This window comes from Macrobrachium rosenbergii, chromosome 55 (genome assembly GCF_040412425.1).
Source record: "Macrobrachium rosenbergii isolate ZJJX-2024 chromosome 55, ASM4041242v1, whole genome shotgun sequence".
In the NCBI taxonomy this organism is placed as follows: domain Eukaryota; kingdom Metazoa; phylum Arthropoda; class Malacostraca; order Decapoda; family Palaemonidae; genus Macrobrachium; species Macrobrachium rosenbergii.
In genome coordinates, this window is record NC_089795.1 from 66864691 (window position 1) to 66884014 (window position 19324).

At 35.6% G+C, this 19324-nt stretch overlaps 1 protein-coding gene across 30 annotated transcripts in view; it reads left to right on the forward strand.

The window, feature by feature from the left end:
* LOC136835369 (broad-complex core protein isoforms 1/2/3/4/5-like) overlaps positions 1–19324 on the forward strand; it is a 946407-nt gene that overhangs the window by 584112 nt on the left and 342971 nt on the right. For 16 of the 30 annotated variants that reach the window (XM_067098809.1, XM_067098801.1, XM_067098811.1 and 13 more), the window contains exons 2-4: positions 4148–4374; positions 5157–5351; positions 17888–18584. In XM_067098809.1, coding sequence (XP_066954910.1) covers positions 4148–4374; positions 5157–5351; positions 17888–18584 — 1119 coding nt within the window. Of the gene's footprint in view, positions 1–3098; positions 3168–4147; positions 4375–5156; positions 5352–17887; positions 18585–19324 lie in introns of all 30 variants that reach the window. The other 14 variants (XM_067098824.1, XM_067098828.1, XM_067098807.1 and 11 more) reach the window with 2 other exon arrangements.

The following is a 19324-nucleotide window of genomic DNA, read 5'->3' on the forward strand; positions in this document are numbered from 1 at the left end:
AGTTAGGGAAATTTTCTTGCATGGCGCTTTAAGTAGGCCCCCCAGTTTTGTTGTCTCATGGTGTCGTGGGCGATTGTTGACAGACAAATGACAGGTGATGTAGCCCAGCTCCTGATCGCTTAAACTATAGTCAGCGTAGTGTCCACTTTCCCTTTGAATTGGCTATTGAAGGTAATTGATCAATTTTTAAGCCAACAGTTATAGATTCAGTGGTCACTAGGCTGCAGATATATTCCCAAAGTTTACTGGGTATCTTATCGTAGGCGATAGCAATACCCTATAGGCTAATGTAGAAATAGTTATTTGGCTGTGTGAGGAAGTGTATCAAATGAGACCAAGCATACGTTATGCCATCAGTGAAATGCCTGTTCCAAGCCAGTCACTTATGTTAAGGTGTGTTGAGGTGTTTTTTTATTTTGAATTGTATAGCCCTGATTTTGGATAGATGCCTAACCACTTCTTGTTTTGCAAGTATTTCATTCAGTGAGTGTGTTGAGTTGCATATGTGTTTCTGAAATTCATTAAGTTATGCAGCGTATGAATCTTTGGAGAGGGGGGGAGGCTAACCTACTTTTGCTGTTTAAGTGGTAGGCCAAGTTAGCCTGCATCAGGCCAGGTGTTGCTAGCCTGTGTAGATATTGTTTTGTCCAGATTTGCAATCTTTCAATCAAAGATTGCTAGATTTCAATTTTATTCAAATAGCAGCAGCAGGAAATGTAAATTTGAAAATATATTGAAGTTTATAGCAGGTTATATTGTAAATTGATTCAGTCCACCACAGTACTCATTGAAAGTCTGGATGTTTGTTTGTTGTGGTTATAAAATACATCCGCAATCAGTGTGGTTTATGCCATTTTCACTATGGGACTAATATTGTTGAAATAATGTGAGAATTAGCTTTGTGACAGTGCAAAAATGAGGTTAAGCAGGAGTTTTGCAGTGTTGTCTAGTTGATTTAATTAAAGCAGTTGCTGCATTGCATATTTTCAAATGCATATCAGGCTTTTTGTCAATTCTAAATTGGATTTGTTACCAGTTATAATATGGTTTTATTTTTACACTAGTTCAGGGGTGTAATTTATAAAATGAGTAGAACGACATCAGGAACTGATTTTTGTAAGTGAGCATTAGGCAGACAAATTATTTAATTAAAAAATGTGATTTTTATTTTTTTAATTTAGTTTTGTTTTATTAAAGAGTTTACTATTTTTTTAACAAGTTTTTAAAATAGTTTCAGTGGTTTAAATGCCAGTATGAGAGATTAAATTTACTATAAATGGGTTAAATCTGCCATTGATAAAGTTTATTCAGCTTTTAAATTTAAAAGTTAAGGGTACACTTTATCTAACAAGAGTACCATAAAACTAGGGGACTGCTACACTTTAGTGTGAAGATTGAAATTTACTGTAGCAGCAGAGTTATGAGGAAATTGCAGTGGAGTTTCTTTTGATTGTTTTTATTTTTAATTTTCCATCTTAAAAATTTTTGTGTAAAAGTGAAATGTATTGTGATATTTTGTGTCATCTTCATGATCAGCAAGGCCCTTTCCATGTTGAATGTATTGGTTGGTAATGTGATCCTGTGTTTTTATTTTATATTTTGAAATGAGCTGCGTAATTTAGCATCAGATAGAATTAACTTTACCGTCTTGAAATTATACAACAATGATCAGCAGCAACTCAAGGTATTAGTGCTATACTGTTTTGTAGCTTGCACCCTAACAGATTATATGATATGTAGGAACTAAACCAGCAAGGCTGTAGCTCTGTATAGGGAATGCCAAGTTTGTTTGTTTTCAGTGAAATATAGATATCATACCTTTGTTAAGCAACAAGAAGTTTAAACTCTTAACCATCATGGACCAGGTCATTATTTGTAGATTTAGGGCATAGATTTGCACCAAATATTCTCTCAGATCATTAAGAATATAGCCAAGCACTGCATTTCGAATTAATATATTTTTTTTTTTTCTGTAATCTATTTTTTAAACCAATGCAAGTAAGGGCATCTGCCTGTCATTGTTTAACTTAGTTGGAGTTAAGAGGCCGTATCTTAATCACTTTATATAGCAAAGGTATTCAGAGTAAGGTTTTGGTTGTGGTATCGACAATGGATTTCACAGGTAAGGGTTGTGTTGTCATTCAACTAAATATTAGATGCTGAAGATGTGTAGCGTTAGTTAGCAGTGGGTCCAGTTAAGATCATTTACCGTCACTTTGCAGTTGGGATGGTTTAATTTCTGAAGTGATTGTCATCTGAAAGTTTGTCAAGTTTGCAAAACAGGTTGTTGTTTGCTTTGTATGGTATGATTAAGAAGATAACTAATGATTAGATTCAGAATTTAGGTAGCAGTTTGAGAATGCATAGGACACCAGAAGAATAGATATGGTTGTTTAGTCAGCAATTTGACAGTTATAAAATTGTGTATGTAGTCAAGAGTTGCTTTTTCTATACAGTGTTGTTTGTGTTTTATTTTATATTAGAAAAATATTTGAATTACACAGTTTCTGGTACTTAGAAGATTTTAGGAGTGGTCAGTTTGTTTTGTTGACAAATGTTTGTAATTTTCATTGCAATTATTTTTTATTCATAAGCAAGTAAAGTTTGTGACCTTTATAATTATGCTAATCACCTGTAGAGGGAATGTAGAATTAATCTAGCTTTCGTCAATGCTTTTTGTTTGAACATCAGTAGGCAATAAACTTGAGTTGTGAGGGTTATATTCCTCTTTCAACTGTATTGTAGGATTTATGGTGGTGATTTTCATCTATTTCCATGGCAAGAGGCCCCGGTTCCTTTAGTTGAGGTGGTAAATTTTCAAAGCATTAGTTCATAGTTTTCCAGCCAAGCACATGAGTACTGTATTGTCATTAACGGTAAACTAAGTAAAATATACATGGAAATTTTACTGTTTTTAAATTTATGCAAGAGGTCTGTGCTTTTGTATAGGTTGCCAAGCAAAGATATAATGACCTATTTGAAAATTAGCAGAGATATCGTTATCAATGGATGGTTATTAGAGTAAATTACTTCGGTACGTTTAGTCATTGAGATGCTTATTTCTAACTGTTTTCCCCTTTTTTGGTTCCCATCCACAGAGGTGAAAATGCTGGACACAGGGTGCTGTACTTAAAGGTGCAGTATAACTTTCTTTTATGTCAAGTTGGGTGGGTTCTTGAGAATTTTCTAGTACTGCTATATTCTGAAAGTAATGGAATGTTTTTTGAATTGTTAATTTGAAAAATTCCTGTTTCAGTATTGTTGAAATGGAATGTTATGAAATACTATTAGTGGGTAGGTAAATCAGCTGTTTTCAACATGTTTTAAAGGGTTTTTTATTGATCTACTAGAATACTACAAATAAATGTAAAATGAAATGTTGTTTGCTGATACAGTTTTAACTTCGATTACCTCTACTAGAATATTACAAATAAATGTAAAATGAAGTGTTATTTGCTGATACAGTTTTAACTTCGATTACCTCTCCATTCAAAAGTGTTAAGAAAGATTGAATTGAATGTTTTTTAGCGTAAAGAATAATATATCCGTGCCTGTAGATATTCTTGCCCTGTTAATGTGTTGAAGTTCCTGTGTTACCTTTTTTACGGTAATCTATTTACCAGCTGTTTTAGGAACTGTTGTAGCAGGCCCAATTCCTACTGTAGAATAGCAAAGTTGCTGACAAAGTTTTATTTACTGTAAATAATAGGGAAGAAGGAGTAAAAGAGCATGTTGAATTATCAAAGCATATTATTTTGTAGACAGATTGTTTGGTAGCTTCAGTTATAGTAGGTTCAAGGTTTTTCATCAGTCTTTGTCTTCGTACAGCTAAAGGGGGTTCATCAGGAGTGTCAGCATATGTTTTTAAGAGACGTGTATCATGGATGTTGTGATATTTGAAAAGAAACTTACGTTAAATTAGTGGATTGTGCATTTCTCATACAAAGTTGAAGTTTTATTGCACTTTAGGTCCATACCTGTCATTGTTAATTGAGTGGTTGCATTGTTTGGTTTACAATATGTTTTTTGTTGGCCATTTCAAAACAAACTTTCCTATTAATTTCCCTTTTTACGAGAGGAAATTTAAAATTATGTATTTTACCTAGTTACGTGAGGATATTTTAGAATTCATTTTCTTTTTTTAAAGGGCTTGGTGGTCCAGGTGCGCGGGAGCCGTGGGACGGAAGGATTATGGCTGAACAGCAGTTCTGCCTACGGTGGAACAATTTCCAGGCAAATATTGTGTCATCCTTTGAAACGTTACTGGACAGAGAAGAATTCGTGGATGTAACCTTGACAGCAGAAGGAAAGTCAGTAAAAGCTCACAGAGTCTTGCTGTCAGCATGCAGCCCATACTTCAGAGACCTGTTCAGGGTAAGTTGCATTGCGTCTACATTTGGTATTCAGTTTTACTTTTTTTATGCGGTCCTTTTAACCCTGCTTTGATTACATGATTTGGGTTTTCATTGATCTGAGTTTCTGCAACGTAAATTTGAGAGTATTTACACCGCAAGAGTTCAGTGGTGTTTTAAGAAGAAAAGATTCTTGATAATTATTGCTCCTGTAGACTCCATTCATACCTAGTCATCCATGGGGTGAAGACTTGAAGAACCAGTATTTGGGTCAAATCCCCATAGGAAAGTTACGCTTTATGCCTATCTAACTACAACTAAATTTATTGCTGTGCTGCTCATAGCCAACAAGGTAGTCTAGTGGGTTTGCAGTGCTCCAAACAAGCCTAGTTTAGAGAATTGAATGAGTATGATAGTCTTGTATAGGTTGGCAATGGATAGCGTGGTTGGGTCAATACATTTATGTTAAGTATAGCAGAGACCTATCTCAATATCCTCAAGATGCATTCACTATTAGGAAGAACAAGCAATACCTAGTTGGGAGTGGCTTCATAGAGAAAGTAGGTAATATTCATACCATAAATATTGTATCAAGGGTTATCCTCTTATGATGAAAAATATTCACATAAACCTTTTTTATATAATTATACTGAAGGCATGTCAAGAGGACCTCAACATTCTTTACACTTTGTCATTGTATCTTACAGTTTCCTCCTCCTCCTCCTCTTTTCTTTCTAATGCTGAAAGTTATTTTGTATGTTAACATGAGGCTTATCGATTACTCTCTCTCTCTCTCTCTTTCAGGATCTCCCTGCACATCAACACCCTGTAATTGTATTGCGTGATACCAGTTTTACAGAATTAAAGTCCCTTCTTAGTTTTATATATCATGGTGAAGTAAATGTTTCCCAAGAGAGACTAGGGCTCCTTCTCAAAACTGCTGAGGCCCTCCGAATAAAAGGACTTGCTCAAGACAAGAAAACTAGTGATAATGAACAGGTGAGTACTGATGAAAGTTGAGCATACAAGTTTCTATTCTAATTACTAAATTTCCTCCAAGAAAGAATACACTACTATATCTTAGTTATATCATAGGATATGAACCGGTAATATATGGTTATATCATAGGATATGAGCAGGTAATGTATGCTTAGAAGGTATTAATGCTCCTAAGTGCTTATTATGAGCAGATTCTAAACTTAAGGGTGAATTATGGCAATCCATATTTTGGCTCTAGCATGTACTGACCAATGTGGCAATACTGTATTATGAAACTCCAGTTAGCCTATACAACTGCTAACTAAAGTGCCTAGTGTCACACAGCAGAGTATGAGTTGATCTTAAACCATAAAGTTGTATAGGATAGGTTCTTTATAAATATCAATTCAGTAACCTAGTTTCAATCTGATATATTGAAAAACACTGAACGATATATCTTTGAAAAACACTGAACAATCTGATATCTTTGAAAAACAAAGGCTTTTGCAACCTCCATTGAGAACTGAAACCATTCCATGACAGCTCCCATGAGGTGTGAATGAATCACCATAACAAGTAACAAGAGTAAAACAGGACTATGGTACTTTCTATGCATTCCCTTTGTTGAATCACCAGGACAAGCCACAGAGTAAGACAGTATTAAGGATTCCTTCAATGTACACCCTGTGTCTTAGCCAGTGTCCCTTCAACCTCCAGGTGCTTAATGTAATGTCAAATTTTAGCGACAAATCATTCCAGCCATTCCCAGTGTTTGAAACTGTGACCACTGGTCTCTATAAACTAATTAAAAATAAAAAAAAAAGTACAAAACACACCTGCCAGCACCTGAATAAACTACTATTCCATCAGAAGACAGATGGATATGAAATTTTTGTGATGTACCCAAGCACTGCAACTCTCTAACAGCTCTGTGACAAAATGACAACTTACAAAAGATGACAATTTGAAAAAAACCTTCCATTCTGCTTAAAAATAAACTGTCATTGTACTTCGCTTTCAACATGTCAAAGGTCTATCTTTGAAATTTCGAAAGCAGTATTTTGGCAGCTCAAATATGTAAAGTTGATTGAAATCAGTTTTGAATTAAGTGGTTACATAGTTTATTTTGATTGAGTCTTGTCAGATGATTTCAATAAATTGTGGGGTATGATATGATGATGCTGTGTTATCTTTGCTCTTTGTCCCTTTTGGGAATTATAATGAAGAAAATGGTTTTGAGTTAGAAGAGGGATTAAGTTAGAGTAGCTATTTTGATTTGATGTTGCTGCTTAAGGGGAGTGCCGACGCCATAAGGCCCCATGATAAATTAAGTAACTGTTTCTACCTTGTGATTGAAGGGATTTGCGTTAAATTTTTACTAATTCTACAACTAATAATGAGAATTCTCTCGTTGGGAAATTTAGAAATTCAACCTCTTGAGTTCTTTTGTTTTGCAGTTGAAGAAAATCATGACATCACTTTTCAAAATTAATATGCAAAATTAAAATTTGTACAGAAAAATTATTTTCCCAATGACAGAATATACTGTATATAGTTAAACTATACTGTAAAAGTTTAATTGAATTAGGTTCAGTCTTCTTAGAAGAAATAAGCATTTAGTTTTGAAAAATAAGTTTTGAGAAAACTGCAAAACCAAAAAAAAAAATTTGGACTTTCAAAAATCCTGAGATAATCTGGACATCTTGAGCAAGTTATCCCTATATCATTATAACCTGTTTTTCTCTGACATGTCCTGTAGAGAGAATGGTTTATTTTAGTGGGAGAATTATTTTTGAATAAGATTGTTTTGCACTTGTGTTGTTTTTTTTTTTTTTTTTTTTTTTTTTTTTTTTTTTTTTTTACACAGTGCTGTACAGGTGATGAACAAAATTGTCCATGAACCAATCTATATATATATATATATATATATATATATATATATATATATATATATATATATATATATATATATATATATATATATAATATTTTTTTTTAGTAGTAACGTTTGAATATATGTTTATTTACACATAAAATAGTCTAAAACAGTAATGTTTATTTACACAAAATAGTCTAAAACAGTATACAACTCAATTTTATCCTATCCAGAATCATTCATAGATTTTTTTTTTTTTACAATTTGTCATTCACAGTGATAAACAAAATTGTCAGTGAACCAATGTTTATTTGAACAAAAAACTTACTTGATCCTGTCTGGGGTTATTCATAAAGACATTTTTTACAAGTGTTTTTTACCAGTTGTGATTCACAGTGTCATACAAGCGATGAACAAAATTATCAATAAACCAGTTTAAAAAAAAATTTTTTTTGTAAGCATTATTGCTTCAGGATATGTTTATTTAGACATGAAACAGTTGAAAACTGTTAATAGCTAAAATTTGATAATTCCTTGAAATTCGGCTGGCCCCTTAAATCTGCAAAACGACATGACTTATGAGATTTACTTAATAGACTAGATCGCATATCAAGAGAGGGGACTCATGATTTGCTTGGTAGAAATTGTTTTGTATTGAGGGACTGGACTCGATGAAACTAATAACTACGGAATGAGAGGTGAGCTGTAGGGAATGAAATAACATTAAATGGAGAAAGGATTAATGAGGTTGTATCATTCAGTTAATTCATGACTGATGTTTAACATAGGTTGAATTGGAATTGATTGAAAAAATAATCAAAATGTAGGCTGAATAAAATTTGGTAATCAAAGAGAATGAAATTGCATGCAAAATCAGTCATCATCTCTGCTTAATCCACAGTTGGAGTGTCTCTGGGCATTTCTATCTTGTTTTCATCCTTTTTTATATTCATTTGCCTTTTTGTGCCTTCCTAAATTCAGTGTCAGTCATCTCTTAATCCTTCTTTTCCTGTCCCCAGCATTACCATATCCATGATCTCTCCTGCTACATGTTGCTGATCATCACTTCTGAGTTGTGACTCTTTGGGTTTTTATGACACTTTATTGAAATTTCCTGATCTGATATTTTCCTTTCCTGTCCTATCTCATCTGCATGCAAAAGTAAGATTACATGTTTAATGTTGTATGGTCAGTATTGCTTCATGGACAGAAATCATAGTATCACAGTAAAAAAAAAAAAAGAAAAAGTTGAGAGTAAAGCTTTAAGAACACTAGGAGTCAGGTGGTAGGCTGAAAGTGAGAAATATCATAAAGAAAATTATGGAGGTTCCATATGTAGTTAAGATTTTGGTGAAGGGACATGGCTGAGTCATGTCCATCACACCCCCTTCCCCCTTCGATAATAATTAGCAGTGCTGGGATTAAAAAAAAAAAAAACTATTAGACTGGAGACTGGATATTAAGACAAAGAGTTTCAAAGTTTCGTTGCAAGGGGATGAGGATAGTGCTAAAACTATATGATCAATATTCAGATTTAAATAGAGTTTACAGGAATTATGTTGTTGAATAAAATTATTACATGAACAGAATTTCTAGGGTCAGAAATTCAGTATATTTTGAATGAAAGTGCAAAAAGGTTATGGAAAGCCATGAAAGAGTTATCCTTTTGGGTCTAATCATTTTAGTTAACCGTATGTTTCTTGTCTTAAAGAACTATTGAAAGAAGGATATTTGTGTCTATGAGACTAAAACCCTTTTTTCTTATACAGTAATACCTTGTGCATAAGCATTTCATTGGAACCTGACTAATTTGCATCTGTGATTTTTTCTCTGATCTGCGAAATTTGCGAAATCCGTGAAAAACCCTGCTGAAGTAAATTGTTTAATATTTGAAATGATTTATGAGTTTTCATGCTTTTAAGTATAAATTCAGTAAGAAAAAATAAAGTAAAATCCCTGTAAATCACAAAACAGCTGTTTCTTGATTTGTTTGTTTACCAGTGTGTACAGCAAACATTTCTCTCTCTCTCTCTCTCTCTCTCTCTCTCTCTCTCCATAATATATATTACAGTATACACATATATGTGTGTGTATGTATGTATATTGTCAGTACTATAATTTTAATCCTGTTAAAGATATGTTATAGCAATATATGCCACGTTAGGCTATAAGAAAACTCCATGACTACATGCTATTGGCTGGAAGGGTTGGAAGTAGCCAGTCAGACAGCAGGGTAGGCTCCATAATGACACGTAATTGGCTGGAAGGGTTGGAAGTAGCCAATCACACAGCAGGGTATTATCTTCCCTTGTTACTGATTGACTTGTAGCTCAGATGCTTTATGGACGTACTGTCACAAGTGTATGAGTGTATTAAATATTTTTAATGTGCATATGTATTTTTGTTTCTCTCTCTTTCCCTCTGTTTGGCTTGCTGAGATTGTGAATGCAAGCCTTCTCTCAACTGCTCTGCCTACTTTGAACCCTGTTGCTATTACTGGGCCTGTTTTCAGTTGTTTTTGCTGTGTTTGGTCAGAGGAAGATACACATACCAGACAATGATTTTTCATACCCTGCCTCACTGGCCTCAACTAGCACCACTCCAAGGGATGAAGGAGCTGCTGATGGTGTTGTAGATTTTTCTTGTATTCCAGGAGAGCCTTCATGGAACATTAGGCTAGTCAAAAGTGTTCATAGCAGAATTATGTTAAATATCAGCTGTTAAAATTATTGAAAACTATACTATCATCACAGAAATGTGTAGTTTTTAGTGGTTGAAAGTGCCATAGAAACCCTTCAGACTTATAATTGAAAAATGCCCTTGCACAACAGATATAATTTTCACTTCACAAGTATAAGATGGTTTTAGGCATTAGCATTAAAGGAAAGAGAGAGTCTCTCTCTCTCTCTCTCTCTCTCTCTCTCTCTCTCTCTCTCTCTCTCTCTCTCTCTCTCTCTCTCTCCTCTCTGCTGCTTTTACTGACTGACCAGTCTGCTTTTATTTAAATGCAAAACTTGTACACAGTAATTATGCATGGAAAATATAAAAAATGAATGACAAAGTAAACGTGATTATCTGTAAAACTATACTGACTATAAATAAACATACATGCATAAAAAAATCAATCTTTCTCTTGTCTCAGAGTGAGAGAAAGAGAAATTTAGTGTTAATACATCGGATCACAGTAACTTGATGGGGATGAGACTTGACAATGACTGGGATGAGAGTAGGAATGTTGAGTGTTGCCTGTATATGAAATTACGATTTTAAATATTTAATGGTGATTTAGATCAGTACAGTATAAATGGGTTCTGTAAATGAAATAACGTGTTATAGATATTTTGCAGTGTTTTCTCATTAAGGGGATCGGCCGGTTTCCGACTTTTTTAAGGACAGGTTGTTGATATATAGGGGGTTTGTTAAAGGATATTGTGTGGAACTTCTGGTGAAAAATTTTTTTTCAGTGACCTTTGGTTTTGTGATGCCAGAGCATTTTTCGGCCAAAAATGGCCATTTTCAAAATGCATCTCCTCCTTTGCTTTTTGGTTTTAAGGGATGAGATTTGAACCACTTATAAAACACATATGGACCTTCGATATAAAGCCGGGGATTTTTGATTTTTCAATTATTTTTCAAGATATGAATTTTTATTTTTTATATGAAATTTTCTTGGAAAAATTACAGAAAAAAAAATTGCCAAAAATCAGAAACTCAAAATATTAAAAATCCCCGGCTTTATTTAATCTACCATGTTTCCTCATATTATATATGAAATTTCATTTAGATTGGTCCAATACTAAGGGAGGAGATACATTTTGAAGGTGAAAACTTATGTTTTGAGAAACGGGCCTTCAAAGTTTTAGTTACATAAAAAAGTAAAAGGGACTTCAAAGACTGTGTTACAATTAATTCTGTGGTTTTAATTTTTATTTTTGGGTATTAATTAATGCAAAATGATTATAAATAAGAATATTAATTGATTATTTATGTGCCTAAGAAACATTCTTATAAATTTTAGGTTCCTGGTCCCCCTGTCTGATCTTGCTGCAAGGTATTACTCTAGGGTATCATAGTTGCCTACACTTTTTATTAGTGTCTCGGAATCCATCCCTTGCCAAATGGATCCTGGGAATCACTTTTCATTCACAATTAGGGATTCGTGATTCAAGGAATTCATCAAGTCTTGCTTCACTTATTATGATCATTTTATTTTCAGGATCGTCTATAATATCAGCCTCCAAGCTACTGCTTTCTTTTTCTAAAATATCTTTGCCCTTTGGTAGTGACGAACAAATAAAGAGGCGTTTAGGGGTGGATGTGGTTGGTCTCTGGTCAGCAGAGATCGCTGCCTGCGCCGTTTGATGGGCGACAGCTCTCTCTCTCTCCGTCGCTCCATTCCCCTCTATGGCAGTAATTTCTTGAACTCTTTCTTCTACTTCCCCGCCTGGACTTTTCCACTTGGCTTTTCCGCATTCTAGAAGCATGAAGTGAACTCTTGGACCTTTTAGGCACGGTGAAAAAACAAAAACACCGCAGAAAATACAGAGTTCAGTCAAGGCTAGCGAGCATGAAAACGTGTCCTTCTAGCTTGGAAGTTTGTAGGCAACTCGGCCACAGTCGGCGTCATGGTATGACGTGTGCGTTGTCATGGCTAGGAATAACTAAAAAGGTGCGAGTAGGATATTATTGACATTATACATTTCATTTCAAAGGAAGTTTTCAGTAATATATATCGCATAAAAACTATACCAGACTAAATAATTTGCGCTACTGATGTTTTATGGGTATATAGTTATTGTTACATTTTAGGCCATAACTAGAGAAATACGGCAAATTTTAGCATAATATTTCATGGACACATTCTTGAACCCTATCTGAAGCCATAGAATTTTTTTCAGCAAATCGAATTTTTAAAGATTATTGGGTGTTTTAGGCGTCGATCCCTTAAAGTATACAGTATGTATACTGAGATAGAGAAGGAGAGAGAGAGAGAGAGAGAAAATTATGACAAGAATTTTTTTTAATTAATGGGAGATGGTGAGGAATAACCACAAAACAGTAAACCAAAAACTTACTATAGTAAGTCTTTTTTATATAATGTATTTGTACATTTTTATCATAAATGTATTTGTACGTAATCACCAAAAAACTAACATGAAGTAACAAACCTAGCATTCTGTTTGGAGGTGCGTGTCCCGTCATTCTAAACTGCCCACGTATTTTAGATATGCTGTATACAGTAGTACTATCCTAAAATACATACCTATACAGTAAATATCATTTCAAAATCATCTTACAACACAGGAAAATATCAGTATACATAAAATGTACACCCAGTGCGTTACAGTATGCACAAAGTTACGTAGGTTAAAGAAAATGTGTCTGCATGATATCGAATACTTAAGAATAACACTTGTAGGCTGGTACTCAATTTTGCAACATGACTTTGAAATGATATTAGGGTGTTCTGGGATGATTTAGGTAAATATTTGCTTGAACTGTCAAGTTTGGCGATGAACTGTTAAAATAGGCGGTTATAAGAGTTTTACGGGTGTATACTGTACACTCTATTTAAGAGTTACAGCAGTAGGAGAGACTGTAATATAAGGTTACTTTGAGTGGTTTGGGATGATGGTTTGGGGTTAAGTATATTGTAGTTTAACCAGACCACTGAGCTGATTAACAGCTCTCCTAGGGCTGGCCTGAATGATTAGACTTATTTTACGAGGCTAAGAACCAATTGGTTACCCAGGGGTGTAATTTTTGTTTGAAATATTAAAATGTTTTAGCATGATAATTTAAGCTATGTTTTTGTTTGAAATATCAAAATAAGCAGTGAAATGTTAAAATAGGCAGTTATAAGCATTTTAGTTTAAGGGATACAAGATATTTGGCAGTTCAAAGCATTGTTAGAGGGGATATTTGCATTTCCATGATAGGCTCTGGAAATTATCGCTGTGTAGAAATGGGGGAGCACTGTACTGTATTGGTGCAATCATCCTTCATGCCTTTGGTGACTTAGTTGTCTGGAACTCATTCTGGATGCTCATCATAATTCCCTTAGCTTGGGTTAGGGGTGTCTCCATGTACTGTGATACAGGATCCAGCTCGGACTATCTTGGATTCTGCTGGACCTGAAGGTTCCTTTTCTCTGATACCCATGCAGACTGAGTTGGAGAGGTATTTTTGTAAGGTCATTGAGATGCCTCAAATGACAAGGTATCCTCTACTTCTCAAACAAATGACAAGGTATCCTCTACTTCTCAAACAGGAGAGACCCTTATTATCTCCTGTGGACAGTTTGACACCTACCTTGGAACAGTATTCTTTGGGTCATTAGAATTAAAGTTTCCAGCCACACCTATTCTTCTGATGGCTAGAATGCAGGGTGATGCTTTGTTCTTGAGGTAGTGGATTAGATGCATAAGATTTTCAGTACTGAATGACTTAAACTACTGATGGAATTTGTTGTACCAGCTAATACCATGAGTGGGGTGACCATGCTTAGATGAATTTCCAGTTTGGAGAGTGTCAAACCTTGACTTCCAATTTATTTAGAACCAAGGAGTAGCATTTTTGGAAGAGGGTGGTCATTTACATCAGAACTCCTACAGAGGAGCTATAACCAACCAGTCATAAAAATAACTGAGTGGACGGATCTCAAGCCTGAGAGTCGATACAATATTGTTTTGAAGGCCACAGTCTAATTAAAGAAAATAGCATTGGCTGACCGACCAAAACACTGTTGCGTCTTCCTATCCAGGTAGCTAAAAGACACCTCTACAAGACAGGGTGAATTGGAGTATCATGTGATCATTAAAATTTCATCCAAAAACATGATTTCATTACATGAGCTTTTCATTCGAGAAACATGCAAAGTGCCATTTTTAAAATATAAATTAAATTAAAAATACTTTGGCCCAGGATGGCGCTTGGCGTGTTTCTCGACTGAAAGGCTCATATACATCGTGCACAGTATAGTGCGAGGTGTATTTACAGTAGATTACGCTAAGCTGGACTATCCATGCTTGTCTTGGTTTTGGTAGATACCATTGATAATGCATATTATATCCAAGTTAGCTTTTAACTAATAAATGGTCCTAGAAGCCAAAGTTCATTAGGTTAAATGCGAATCTTTATACATTAAAGCAGGCTTTACAACATTGTGACTTATCGAGGAATTCATCACTGTGTCTTATAATTAACAACCATTTACTACAGCATGCAAGACACTGGCATAAACAACAGCAAGTACTGACATAAACATCAAATCGAGAAAGAGCCGTTGGCCGATGCCAGTTATATACTGTAACTAACACATGTTTATTAAGGGTCGTTTTACATTTGTCAACTTGTTGAAAAGTTGCTCCTTTTCAATGGTGACTTCCATAAATAAGAACAGAATAAATCTTTATTCATCTTTCACTCAATGGAGAGGAAAATGTTGAGAAAGTATGCCACTAAATTTACTTTGTAACTTTGGCAAAAGAAATGAATAATTTGCAAGCCACAAAATGTTTTGGAAGAGCCAAAAGCAACGTCCAATACGGGGAAAATCACAGCGTTACTTCATTTAATTTACTTCATTTACCAGTCCTACCATCATGGGCGACTCCTCTTTTGAGTAGCATACTGAACTTAGGTCATCATAGGGGATCTCCTCATAGGACATCTCTGTTTAGGGTTCGGTTAGGTTAGGTTGGGTACAAATCTATCCTAGTCTAACTGGACTGCTTTGCAACTCAGTAACCTAGTTCTTCTTGTGCCTTCAAGCTTTAAGGTCAGTCTTTAAGCTTTACATAATGTTGCTCAGGAACAGCACCATGGTGGTTCCTCAGTCAAGAAAAATGGGGTGGGTGTCTTATCATCATAGGTAACTCCTCTTTTGAGTAGCATACTGAACTTATATCATCTTAGGGGATCTCCTCATAGGACGTCTCCTCTGTTGACGATGCACATTCCATTGACAGTACTGGGACATGGCTGTCGAAGGTGCAAAGTCCTAAAGTACTTAGCACAAAGCTGCATAGATCATCTTATCATAGGACATTCCCTGGGTTGTCCTATCATCTTTGTGTACAGTACTGATGAATGGGGTTGCAGTAGGATGCTCAACACAGACGTCAATCAGACAAATTCCAGGATGAGTGATGTATGTCAGACAAGTTCAGTCACTGGAGTCTTAAACCCATGTATGGGTACAGGAGTTCCACTTCTTTGGCAATGTTAAATGATTGAGCATGCCTACTTTCCCTTATCAGCTTCTGCCACCAGATAGGTTTTAATACCAAAAACGTGTATACAAGAGCACTTTTTCAGTATCAGCTCCTCATTGGACGGGTTGGTATCATTCTCAACTAGCACTCTGCTGGGCCCGCGTTTGATTTTCCGACCAGCCTATGAAGAATTAGAGAAATTTATTTCTGGTGATAGAAATTCATTTCTTGTTATAATGTGGTTCAGATTTCACAATAAGCTGTAGGTCCCGTTGCTAGGTAACCAATTGGCTCTTAGCCATGTAGAATAAATCTAATCCTTCGGGCCAGCCCTAGGAGAGCTGTTAATCAGCTCAGTGGTCTGGTTAAACTAAGGTATACTTTACTTTTTTTCCCAGTATCGATGAGATCTTACTGATACGGACAGTGGAATTGATCGAGATACTGATCTCTTTCTTTTCTAGTTGCTTTCTTCTCTACCGAGATAGGTAAGAAGATAAATCCTGTTAGGTGTTGGACCTATAGAATACACATGACTGAAGTATTCCAACTGATATAACATTTTGCTGTGCACACAATGTATCTTTCAGTGGTATACCCTTCCTCTCTCCAGCTAAAGGAATGATATCAGACCCGTATTGATAGATACCTTAGTTTCTTGTCTGAACAGGTATATCTATCAACTGATCTGGAGACTAAGTTCTGAAAACTTATTTTCAGTCTTCGTGCTGTTACGTCACTCCTGTGAGAGTGGGAGATGTAGGCAGTAATGCTCAGTAAGTGATGTAATTTACCCAGCTCTTAAGGTCAGGTTACATCTCGCCTGTGTTCAGCTACAGGGAGAAGGTGTGGGCAGGACTGGCTTCCTACCTTCCTCCTGCTTTCTGTCCTCTTCCAGTGGACAGAGGAAGAGTGAACAAGCCGTCACGAGCTGTACTGACTGTGGGCAAACCAGTTGGTTATTTTTAGCTACTTAGTCTACGACATTGTGGGTTCATGCACACCTTTCGAATCAATGGTTTTCAAACTTTCCTTTTATTCGAAGTGCCCAGAAGTTTGGCAGTTGAACATCCCATGTATTCAACAGATCATAGGTATGGTATCCTTCCTTTGCTCTTTCACGACCCAGAAGAGAATACCAGGTGTGCCAGACTACCAGTTAGTTTAGTGAATTACATGGAATCCTTCCTCCATTAGTAAGTCTCCATTTGCAAAGACCAAGGGTTTGTATTCGTGTAGGAAGAAATGGCAAATTTTTAATTAATTTGTATTTTTCCTTACATAAAAACCTTGAGGTCTTTACATAAAAGGCCCACCTCTTACCACCCCTCATTCTTTTACCTGGGTCAAAAGGTAAACTGAGGAGATTGAATGCTTCGCCGAAAGGTTTGTATGTTAGGAAAAATACAAATTATTTAAAAAAAAATTTATTTTTAAACTTTTTTAATTTACGTATAAAACAATTCTTTTATAATTTACGTATAAAACAAATCTCCGAAATGCGTTTCATTTGGCTACTGTTGGCTGTGACGATGCCAGTAAAATGCAATCAGGGGATGATTTTAAGAATGGAAACATTAGCAGAATGCAAATGGTGCGCTTGCTATGTTTATAAATTATAATACGCTAATATGACAATACAGTATTACATGAAATACAATTGCGTATGGTATGGTACGTAAAGCAACAGTTTTCTAAAATTATCATTCTTAATATAACTATTATTTGACTTGCAAATTGATAAAAGTACAAAAAGAATTACAGTACACTATAGTAAGTTAATTTGTTATGGCAAGACAGTTTCTAGAAGTGGCATTTACTCCATATTTTTATACGTGTACTTTGATTTTATATGACAAATAAGAAATGCTGTAGGCTAAAACCTTCTTTGGTTTGGCTTATAACCTCTGAGTAAATGGATTACCATTGTTTGGTTTGCAGTTAGTGTATGTGAAGGATTCTGGTGTTATACTAAAAAGGATCTTGATTTTCAAATTACACCCCCCCCCATTATATTTAGAAGCCTTCTTGGAATTTGGTTATTTTAAATTGGTTTGCATGCAAAATTGAGTAGATTTAAGTTTTCATGGTAATAAGTATCATACTTTACCAGATTTTGATATGTCATTATTACATCCATCATGACCTATTTTACTTAGGTTGAGAATGCTATATGAATGACTGGGAAACATTGTTTTTGTGTGATCATGCCCAAATTTCATCAAAAGAAAATGATAAGCTTTGTATAGGATCGATCTATATTTTAAAGAGTATCTATTTGTAAAATTTGTGCAAATTTATTTTAATTTTAGAAGTAAAAAATCCAGGTCTACCATGTAAGAGTTAAGGATTTAAACTGGGTTGAGTTAAGTTTGTAATTTGATATTTTTGTAAAAAATCAAGGCTTGTCATTTTAGTGTGTTAAATTGTATTCCTTTAATAATTATATGTATTTTTCCTTCCAGTTTGGGAGCCTTACTAATAGTCCTGAGAAGGAGCCAGAAGAGGGACTGGATAGAGGGGAGCACCGAGGTGGGGGATCTGGATCCCCTGCACAAAGCCTTGCCTTTCCAGGGATAGGCGGCTCCGTCCTGGCCCCCGCCAACCCTCTCGTTCCCCTGGAACCACCAAGCCACAAGCCTCATCTGCTGCATTCACCACCAGCAAAACGGAGGAAACCAATACCATCACCTCTCGGAGCACCCGCTGGACCTACCCCACCCACTCGTGAAAACAATGTATCTCAAGCACCACCAGTAACCTCAAGTTCACATGAAGAGGATACTTCTGCTAGGGTTATAAATTTAACCATGGGTGCCACTAATTCATCTGGCTCCCCTTCACCTAGGATAATCCCAAAGGCAGAGTTGTCCTCACCAAGACTGTTGCCTAAAAATGAGCTGAACGATGAGGAAGAAGGACCTGGCAGAGGTTGTATTGGTGGTGGCAGTAGTAGTGGTGGTGGTGGTGGTGGTAGTGTTGGTGGGGCAGAGAGCAGTGATCATGAAGGCGAGGAACTACCAGAGGAAGATTGTAAAGTTCCGCCTGATTTACATGGTCTGCCACACCTCTCAGCAGCAGTACAAAACTTCGTGCCATACGTTGCAGCAGCTGCAGCAGCAGCAGGATCCTCACAGCTGGAGACCTTTCCGGGGCCATCAGGTGAGTAGATTTTGAAATAATTGGTGGTAGGGAGTTAGGATATTTGACTGGAAAATCAGGATATGTGATTGAATGTGAGAGTCTTGTACATTGGAAACTTTTGAAGTGATTGTATTTAGCTGGATATTCTTAGGAGATGAGGTTTCTATTCTGGAGTTGAAATAGGGTACAAGGTCCTTGTGGTTGGTCTGGATACAAGAAAAATAATGGCTGAATGTAGATGATTAAGGGTTTGAAAGTTAAAAATTTTAGGGGATTTATCTTGTGACAGTTAACACCTCAAATAACATTATGGTCTTATTGTTGCAACTTTCATCTAACTACACTGGATAATGTAAAAACAGTAAAATAGATATTTTGCCCTTTTTTTTTCCCCTCCCCCCAGCAACCTTACATAAATTAGGCATGACGTAGCATGATGAATGACAGTTGTTTAGCATAATGGCTTAATAAAATTAAGCATTTGAATATGTTCTGTGAGTCATCATTTATGTGACTAGTTTCTTTACTTTAGAAGGAGCTATGTTGTTTGTTTTCAGTACGGAAAGGCATTTTGAATAAAATACAAATCCACTATACCATGAATTCTCTTATTTTATGAGCGGTAAACCCCCCCCCCCCCCACACACACACACACAAAAATCCAAACCTGGTTATGTTGGTTTACTGAATATTTTCTATGTGGTAATATGGACTTGAGATGAGGGTTTGAATTTACATAGATCAAATGCTAAAATTTC